At 37.9% G+C, this 10,813-nt stretch overlaps 1 protein-coding gene across 1 annotated transcript in view; it reads left to right on the forward strand.

The window, feature by feature from the left end:
- LOC136832046 (uncharacterized) overlaps positions 1-10,813 on the forward strand; it is a 36,661-nt gene that overhangs the window by 19,908 nt on the left and 5,940 nt on the right. The window contains exons 13-19 of the mRNA XM_067092560.1: positions 1,669-1,775; positions 2,375-2,478; positions 3,356-3,466; positions 4,386-4,593; positions 5,371-5,505; positions 6,240-6,411; positions 10,334-10,430. Coding sequence (XP_066948661.1) covers positions 1,669-1,775; positions 2,375-2,478; positions 3,356-3,466; positions 4,386-4,593; positions 5,371-5,505; positions 6,240-6,411; positions 10,334-10,430 — 934 coding nt within the window. The remainder of the gene's footprint in view (positions 1-1,668; positions 1,776-2,374; positions 2,479-3,355; positions 3,467-4,385; positions 4,594-5,370; positions 5,506-6,239; positions 6,412-10,333; positions 10,431-10,813) is intronic.

Consider the following 10,813-nt stretch of genomic DNA (forward strand, 5'->3'; position numbering starts at 1 on the left):
TCTGTACCGGTGACAGGTTTCGTCAAGTAGGGCATGAACTGTTTAACAAACAACTGGCATTGTTCGCTATTTTAAGGGTAACTTACAGGTTAGCTTCCTTAAATTTTCGTTACTGAGGATGATTTTATTCCTTTGGGATGAAAGTCTTTTTGGCAATGTCGCAAAATTAAGCATAAGAAATCGCAAAGGAAAGAAACTGGTCGTACCATACAGTACTTGGTTAGAAAATTCAAACCGGCTTTAATTTAAATGGTCTCCTACATATAAGGAAAAAAAACATAAGTCCCGAGGATTTAACACACATGTTTCATATTTCATAAAATATACTTGAACTAACGGTCAATATTAGTCACTTCACTTTAAAAAAAATTCTAATTAATAAATCGTATGATATATCTGACACCGTGGAAGAAAGCAGAATACAATTAGAGTATGAAAATGATCAAAATAGCAAAATGGAAAGCCCGTAATGTACCGTGGAAAGAACGGGCCTGTTTCGGCGACAGTAAAATCATGGCGTAATGGTCACTCGGTCATGCTGAACACCTCTCGAAATCGTATGGAGTTGAGGGGCATTTTATCACTATACTGCACCTTCAGGATTTCGAGTCTTTCGGGGAAAGAAAATGCATCCAAAACCAATACTGCTGTAAATAAGTAACCATTTCGTGCAATGTGATGTGATAGGGAACTGAGGAAGTAGTGAATTAACTGGTCAGTACTAGCGCTACACTACTGCTGACTATTATCCGACTGTCAGTAATATGCCGAGTCCAGAAGTTCAGAGCAAGGTGCCCTTACTCTGCACGGGCAGGACGACAGCACGTCTAAAAGGGACGTCTATTACCCGTAGACTATTATAATTATTATATATTTTTTTTCTATCACAGTCATCCTATTGGACTGGGTGGTTTTTATAGTGTGGGGTTCCAGGCTGCATCCTGCTTCTTTAGGAGTCCATCACTTTCCTCACTGTGTGTGCTGTTCCTAGTAGCACACTCTTCTGCACGAGTCCTTGAGCTACTTCGGCTTCTAGTTTTTCCCGGTTCCTTTTTAGGGATCTTGGGATCGTGCCTAGTGTTCCTATGATTATGGGTACAATTTCCACCGAACATATCCCAGATCTTCCTCCTCCTCCTTCTTCAACACAGCAATTTGCCACAGAAGCTGCTTATTTATTCTGCACGGGCTGGACGACAGTACGTCTAAAAGGGGCGTCTATTACTCGTAGACTTATTATTATTATTATTATTATTATTTGTAAAATTAGGAAAAAGACCTTCTTTAATACAGGTTTTGTTAAACAAAATGGCAGTTTCAACACCATTTATTTTATATAGTAAACGCTCAATTCGTCTTATTAATTGTTTTTCTTGCGCTGGAATGGTTGCAAGCAATTGACCAATATTCCTATCCGGTGGTTTAGTGATGTGTAGGAGGTAGTCTTCCTTCACATCACTAAACCACCGGATTTGAATATTGGTCAATTGGTCAATTACTTGCAACCATTCCAGCGCAAGAAAAACAATAAGACGAATTGAGCGTTTACTGTATAAAATAAATGCTGTTGAAACTGCCATTTTGTTTAACAAAACCTGTATTATTATCATTATTATTATTATTATTATTATTATTATTATTATTATTATTATTATTATTATTCAACAGAGCAATTTGCCACAGAAGCTGCCAACGACAACGAGTTTAAAAACGACGTTTTCGGCTCCTTGCTCGAGATCGGAGACGTGTCACCTACGCGAATTGGAAGCATCGACGTGAGTATGACATGAAATGGTTTTATACGAGAGATTCTTGGAAGCAGAAAGTTGGCACAAGGTGCCAAATGTGTTATTAACCATCTACACTCGAGGAAATACCGAGTGAGTCCTGGAGAGATTTAACAAAGGCCACCAGTATGTTGTGTGTTATGGGAATTCAAGCTATAAATCTACTAGAGGGGTCCTCGTAAGATTTGTCGTAAGGCACCTTATGTATTGCAAATTAAAAAAAACTACGTTATACATACATTTATTGGACTTGTTCTCATAAAATTTATAAACGCCTAAATTATGTATGATGGTTAGTTAACATCAAAGTATTATCTACTAGAAATTTTTTGCATAAAATCTGACTCAACTCACCAAAGGTATTTATAATTCACGAGCAGTCGAATTACAAATCTATTGAACGATCTCTCAAATTTTGACAATCAATTATATTATGAAAATTCAACTATATATATATATATATATATATATATATATATATATATATATATATATATACATATTACATATATATAATATATATACATACATACATACATACATATACACACACATACGACTCCATTAAGTCTTTCTTTTCTTTCCAGGTCAGCGACGGAGTTTCAGGATGGTACTCCAATACTTCGGACTCTGACGTCATTATAGTCGAGGTCAAACTACTGGAAAGGGCACCTTACCTCTACGGTTACAGGTGCATTCATTGGAATCTGATTAACGAACAAGATTTTCTTATTGTTTTGAATAGTTATTCCATTACGAATTTGAACAAACATGGCATTTTTCCTCTTAAACGTATCATCTTTCGCTTTTGCATTGCGTAACAATGAAAAATATGTATATGACTTGTAGCATTGTCGTGCAGGGACCGGACAAAAAAAAATATTCCTTGATTTTCCATACCATTAGTTCTAAATGGGCCAGTTCTCTACGGCTGGACAATCAGCTTTCATGAAGTGCAGTCTTCCTCTCCCGATGAGTCCAGAGGTCCACATCGTGCCCTTCACTCCCTACAGCACCTTATCACGCTTTGGGTTAAGGACAGTGTTGGTATAAATGTTAGCTTAACGTAAAGCGACCAACCACCGGGGTCAGTTTAATTTTGTGGGATTTAGTAAAGATTCCCCCATCCTACCCCTAAGAAGAACTTCCAGTGGAAAATTTCAGGTTTGGTAACACCTTGAATGTCACAAATGCCAGGGTGGGAAGTCTCCTGGAAGGAAGAAGGGGGTGGGTGGCTTGGAATTCCCTTGAGTTTGATAGGTACTGATGTCACCTATCATGACCTAACTAAGCTTCCTTAGACGCCTCCCCCCGTCTCCCCAACCCGACCCTTGACCTCCCCCACAAGTCCCATTACTGAGGAATTCACTAACCTACCAAAAAGGGAATGATAAAAGATAAGCAGCAGAAATAACTGCTAAAGCAGAATAGAATTACAAAATTGAAGAACAACCATCTCACTCTTCTGCCAATTTTGCCATTAAGCATTTATGAGCCTTCATGTAATGGGAGGAATAACTGAAGTGAATATGACAATAATTGACTCCTAATTCTTTTTTTTATGGTAGGATGCCAGACGATCCCTTCGAAATCCCTGGAGATGAGGAGACAGGATTCGACGTATTGAATATAGAAGGATGCGCTGAACTGTGTACCATGGAGGAACTTTTCGAGTGCAAGTAGGTGGATTAAATTATGAAGCCTATATCAAAGCTGTCTCGAAGTCGAAATTATGAAGATAAGAATAATCATCACTGTGGATAAAATTATACTAGTTCTCTTACTTTCTTTTTACTATTCTTTAAAAATATTGTTCATTTTAATATTTTCCTTTCCACTGTGAAAATCATGTGAAGTGGAAAACGCCTTTCCTCAAAATTCTTCAGCTACTGTCTCAAATTGTTCATGTTCGGTAGGACCTATGCCAACCTTATCGCCTCTTCTAGAGGCTCCACGATCTCCAAACACAGCTAAAAGGAGACGGTGATTACACGTGAATACCTAAGTCAGTTATTAATCCTGCTGGATTACAGTATATATCCCTTTTGGGGTTTTTCCTTTTATTCTGTGGAAGTTTATTCTGCCAGTGCATGGTTTTTCAGTTTGTTCCATAGGGATGAATTTTATAGTATGAATAATACAGACAATAACAGAAAATATCACAGCAACAAGAGGTGAAGAACTTGCAACATTGCACAGAAACAAGATCTGCAAGTTCTATTTATATACATATTCAGCAGCAACAAACAGATCTGAATCATAATGCAAAGTGACAAATGTTACTGAATATACGTAATTAATAACAAAGAGCAATAAATTAACACTGAATATAATAAAAAACAGAGCAAACGAACAAAAAAAGGTATGCTCGATTTTACCCTCAAGCAAAAGAACTCATCTGCTGAAGAGAGCTGTTACAAAGGAATAATACTACGTACCATGGTAGAGAAGTCACAGCACAACGCAAGGTTAGAATACATTAGACAATAAATGAGAGAGAGAGAGAGAGAGAGAGAGAGAGAGAGAGAGAGAGAGAGAGAGAGAGAGAGAGAGAGAGAGAGAGTATTAACTACAAAGTCACTATTTTTTTCCAAACAGATCGTTCCATTACTGCAAAGAGCAAGGGTCTTGCTATCTCAGCAAAAGCACAGGGGCTCAGGGGCCCCAGACCAAGAACTACACCTGCATGCACTACATAGACAATCACGAGAACCACACCTTCGACGACCTGCCCACGGCCGAAGTAGACAACCGCCTCAGGAGTTACATTAGCGAGAAGAAGTTTCAGTTCAGCATTAGATTTGAGGTACTGTATTGTTCTATAAAGGTTTTTCCATTTAAATGTTTCACTGTATATTTTTTAAGGGGCTTTAGTCAAATCTGCTACGTAAGAACCGGCATAACAGTAATATTAATTTTTTCATTTAAATATGAACGTAATTTATATAGTATGTGTACAATTCTACCTCCACATACACACATGCATACCGCAATACACATACAAACACATATGCGGGCGCGCACGCACACGCACACACACACACACATATATATATATATATATATATATATATATATATATATATATATATATATATATATATATATATATATATATATATATATATATATATATATATATATATATATATATATATATATATATATATATACATATACAGTATATATATGCATATGCACTGTATGGACTGATGTTACTGAACAAGCCATGATGACGATGACACCATATGATCTAAATCTTTCAGAGTTTCAATGAATAACAACAACGGAAAAATCCAAAACTCAGTAAAAATGTACACTTAACAGTTCATCATCTTGAAAACTGCAACAGGAATGAGATAGTCCTATCCAAAGCAAACGAAAGACAATGCGCGTTTTATTAAGTGTGCATTCATCCTAATGAAATCACTTGTAAACACTGAAATTCATCATTGCAAAGGTGATTATGATTAATATTGCTTATCGTATTCTGAACTACTGGGTTTGGTATTATCGCCCGTAATTTTATAGCTTATCGCCTGTAATTTTATAATCCTGAATCAACTGTTGTCTTCTTTCAAAGGAAAAGGATGTCAACTTCACTGCTACACAGCACATCATGTTCAAAACCCCCGACCCGACAGATCCAATTAGAAAGCAGTTTTACTTGTTTGAAAGGCATCGCACAATCAAAGACCCAGACGCCATCTTGGAACCGGTAAGAATATAAAAAAGGGAGTTATTTTACGATATAAGTTTTGAGTATTTAATGTGTTAACATTAAATGAACTTGGGTTTGGAGCAAACGGAATCAGTCATTCGTAATGTGGCATTTGATATTGCACGTTTTAAAGAGATTCTTTGAATGGGATAGGATACTTCGAGCGAATCAAGACCAGTTTTCTAATCCTCCATGTGACGGGGATACTTATTATCGTGGAATATTAACCCCAATCAATCAAATTGCTCATCGCAGAGAATAACCCACGCTGATAGGGGGTATATATACATGGTATTTTACAAGCCAAGGTCATGTCTGGCTTTAGCATGAGGGTAACTCCTAGTATTGTAGACAACCAATCAGTTTTCATTTTTCACACTAACGAGAGAATTTGGTTCCGGGTTACGTGGGCACGAAAATTGCCTAGGTCTTCAAGGGTGGAAAGAAATATAGAGCCCTAAAACGTGTGAATGCAGGACTTTGGAGAACTTTTTTTTTTTTACGATACCACATGACTTTCGATTCTTTTACCTTAAATTAACAAAAGAACCATGTCTTTAGCCTTGGTTTATGTATTATTTAAGAAAAAATAACACGATTTATCGTTTAACGAAATGGGATTTAATCCCAACTCTCTTTTCAGATGCTTCCTCGATCTGCTAAACCTCACATATCGTAAATGATACTTTTTTTTTGCGCTGTACAGGGGTATTTTTGTTTTCTGTTGACAGAACGACAACTCGCTCCTCAGTTGCATGCAACTGTGCATTTCCTGGAAGGATTTCCGATGCGAGACGCTCGCCCACAACGAAATTGCCAGAGAGTGTCTTCTCTACAGTGAACACGCGCGGGAAATCAACGAGACTCGCTTTGAGACCAAAATAGACAGTTACGTCCACAGCAGTAAGTGTCTGTCTGTCTGTCTCTTTTTAATGGAACGCGCACCCCAATGTTCTTTGATAGCCCAAGTCCGGAGGACGCAAAGAATAGAAGCTGAGGGGGGAAAATGTGGTACTTAACTTCGAGGGAACCAATTCACCTACCGCTTTAGCTTAGATTCAGGGCAAACAGAATCAGGAATCGAGTTCCAGAGCACAGTAGGGGAGAGAAAGGAACAGTACAATGAAGTCCAAGGAATACTGTTTTTCTCACTGTAATGTGAGAAAATATAGTCTGAAAATATTCCAAGAAAGCTTAAAAGGATAAGGATCTATTCCCTTGTTATCAATTGAATCATCAGCTAGCAAAGACGTCTTGACTCGTTGGTAGGAGTCCAGAGGTCCGCACTAGGCCTTTTAGTCCATTCAACATCTTTTCACACTCAAGGGACTATATTAGGCCTGAGCTGGCATAAAAGCACCTTAATCTATACCAACTAACTAACCAACCTTAATGTTGAGGGTATTACAGTTTATATTTTTGGGGCGTAAATGCTTTAAGATATCAATAACCAAAGTCAAAATGCTCTCAGTTTTTTTTTTTTTTTGCCGCTTCAGTGTTAGTGTTCACCTAAAAATCCCAAGTAGAGCACCAAACCTTCCACTACCATTCCCCCGCTGGCCACCACTGACATTCGTTATTCAAGTTCTCGATTTTTACCGCAATCGCGCCAAACTCGACAAATCTGCACTGACCAATTTTGCTCGCACCTGAGCGCGATGTTGTTGGCATTACGTCATCGTTCACGCAGAATGTCCACTTTTACGACTTCAGAATCAATACGGATGCCAAGTTGGGATTCACCATAACTATGTCATCGAGGTTGTTCGCAAGCTTGTTGCTCGATTAACCTGGTGTTATGCCAATCACGGGCTGCTGCTTGTACAAGTCGATGGGGACTTCATTTCGATATTTTTGAGATGGTTTTCTCCATTTTTCCCACAACGAAACCTACTCTGTTGCCTGCAAATCAGTGCTATTATGAAGTATTTTGCGATGGGAATCCAGGAAACTGACCCGAGATGTGATTTTTCCATATGTTTTATCCCCTGCATTTTTAACTTGGGGAACGGGAGGGTTGAGTTGGCAGGCCTAAAATATGGTAGCTACCATAAGATATTCAGAGCCTCATTGCCAGCTTTTGAAAACTACATATTTTTTTCTGGCTTCGGTATAAGTGATTAACTCGTAGTCAAGAACTCGTCGTTTCTGTATGAACCCAGAATGTCGAGATTCTGGAGTATAGGAAAAGGTAAGGTTCCATGCATACACAAGAAGAAATACATCCAATTAATAGCTCAAGATTTCTATCTCCATACAACTAATGTAATATAAGCACAATGTCTACCTCGATGACCACAGTCATTGCGACGTCAAATTCATAAACTATTCAATCAGTCAACAAGCATTAAGTATCCACTCGCCGAGGGATGAGACATTGACAAGGTCGAGCCTTGCCGAAGAGCAGAATCCGAAACATAATGGACCGATGAGACTTAGAAAATTTATCAGAGGGAAAACCTTCCTATTCTGGAGAATAATACGCCACGCAAAGTCACATTAAGCTTAAATACAGACCTAAGGGTATATGCTCATGAAAGAAATATTATCAGCATCTAAAGAACACTTCACGCAGCTAACCATGTTCGAGATATCATCTTCGAATGGGATATTATATAACGCCACAACAAATACTGACATCAGAATAAAGATGATAAGAGATTTGCCCATGGGTAACTGCTTGGCAGAAAACATTCCAGAACAAAATAATATGAAATTAAATGATTGTCCTTTTCATCAAACCATGGAAGTTTCCTTAATTCATTTTAATTTTAGTAGTCTAATCAAACCATGCAAGTTTCTTTAATTCATTTTGATTTTTGTAGTCTAATGCAAAACCAATGTTAAACATACTCGCTGCTGGTAAATAAAACTCAAAACTCGGTCTCCCCAGACTAACTTATCCTACGGCAAGACCTCCATCTTAAATCTGCTACGTCTTCCACAGCCCTTTTGACAGTCAAGAATACAGTTCACGTACTGTTTATTTATGTATCCCAAAACTTTATTATTACCACAGTAATTTAAGTTCAACTCAGGGAATGAATACCTTGATAGCAAACCACTTCATAATCAACAGCACAATATAAGGAAAAGTGTCATCAGGGGTGGTTGTAACCACCAGTCATAAAAAATAGTTGACCTCCTAAAACACTGGAGGTATTTCTCACCACTATTTAGCTCAGAAACAAAACAACATAGAAAATAAAGCCTATTCAGGCATCGAACACTTTTATATTGTTAAATAGACTGCCATCCAAACTCACGTCAAGCTTGCAATCTTTCCTTCAAAGTCTACAACCCAAAACATTTTCGGGCTCTATTTGCTAGTGTATGTGAGAATGCCCTCTACATTGGGTTAACTTAGGTTAGACATGGTCATTCAAGTTGCGATGTGTTACTTATTACTCAGTATGTTCTGGGATTTGGAATTTAATAACGCGGAATCTAAGGGTATCATCCTAACTTAACCTAACCTCACCCAGAGTTCAAAGATGGTATTTATATTTTCTTTTCCTTACAGCTATAACGAAGATACTTTTAGTTATATCTTAACTCCTAATATACAACTACTAGCCTGCACAAAGAAATGTTAACGTCTTTTAATAACGTTAAAAAATGGCCTTACCTTGTAAACCTGCCCTTGAGTGACGTCCTTCAGAAAGAGAGTAAGGTCAATGAATTTAGGTTATGGCGTTACACCTCTCGAAGGGCGTACCACGTACTTCGTCAGAATCAACCGCAATATAATTGTTAAAGCAATGGTCACTAATAAAAAAAAAGCCACCACACTCACAAAATGAGAAGATGCCATACACTACACGTTGATGATAGGCCACCGTAAGCTGACAGCGTTATTTACTCACCGAAGTCGTTGAAAGGAAGAAGCAACGTTCGTCAATTGTTTTACGGGTTGTGCCTGCTGGTTTCGAATGCAGATCTGTATGTGGACCTTACCCATGTCGATTTTGTACTAGGCTAATTAGCCCCGCCATCATCATATGATGCACAGTTATCGATCTGTCCCTCTCTGATTATGGTTCAGATACCTGGATTAACTGCTTCGTCTGATACATTGCTTTCATGACTCTCCGTTCACTAACTAAAAAAAAAATTCCTTTCAAATAAAGTCACTGGTCCATCGTGTCTAAGTCATTGTTGTTATTTTCACCTTATAGCTTCTCAAGACGTAAATGGGATCCAGGTTTAGCCGCACTTGGATTACAGTTTCTGACTCTATAAAAAATTTGCAGTAGACACTAGGGGACTGATCAGAATTCCCGTGGGCGTCAATGGGGCAATTACTGGAGTTTCTGAGCTCTGTAGTCGTATACAGTAGGTCGTGATGGATCCAGTCGCTCCAACTAGTATGCCCACGGTAGACCAAAATATTTCCAAATAACACGATTTACATTTGATTACCACCCGTTCTGCGCTGACTACCGTAATAAAGGACTATTATCGTTGTCGACAGCTGTTGTTTTCGTAGTGAATAACATAAACAGTTCACAGGAAGACTTATTTCATGAAGTTTAGAGTATCACATTGTTCCTTGTTCTAAAAAAAAAAGGGGGAATTTTAGTTACCCCAACATTTACTTAAATGGTCTAGTAAATAATTTTTTGTCCAGGATGCTGCTTTCATTACAGTGTTTTACATACGTACATACAATTTAACGGATAGTGTTTGTTTTTCCATAATTCAAATCTGCACGTCTTGATGGTACTGGTAATAGATTCCACCATCTTTCAATGGCAATGTGATCATTATACCAATAATAATGATTGTATTTGCGTAAAATAAAATCACTTATCCTTCTTTACAGGAAATTACGTGAATGACTACAACTACATGCTGGGAGGAATATCCATTAATACAACCGGTCCCATCGTTAAAGGTTTTTCGCCTGAGGAATGCGCCATGTAAGTCGTACTCTAAGGTGGGGACCGCCTACAGTTTGCTTAGCGTGGTGCACTGCAGATGGTACTAATGGGTCGTCCTCACAGCTTAGGCTCCCCGGGTGCACTGCTTTGTGCATTGTGCTTTTCATCAGATCCTTTGGGTTTTTTCCCATTTAGCGGTTCAACTTCCTCAGTATTTCATCTCTATACATCTCAAGAACGAATCCTTCTGGTTAAAAATGGGATTCAGTGGTCTCATAATAATAATAATAATAATAATAATAATAATAATAATAATAATAATAATAATAATAATAATAATAATAATAATTCTTAAATATTGCCTTCCGCTATGATAACCATAGTATTTCCAACAGCCTGCGTGTGTCCCTGAACGCAAGATG

This window comes from Macrobrachium rosenbergii, chromosome 49 (genome assembly GCF_040412425.1).
Source record: "Macrobrachium rosenbergii isolate ZJJX-2024 chromosome 49, ASM4041242v1, whole genome shotgun sequence".
Taxonomy (NCBI): Eukaryota; Metazoa; Arthropoda; class Malacostraca; order Decapoda; family Palaemonidae; genus Macrobrachium; species Macrobrachium rosenbergii.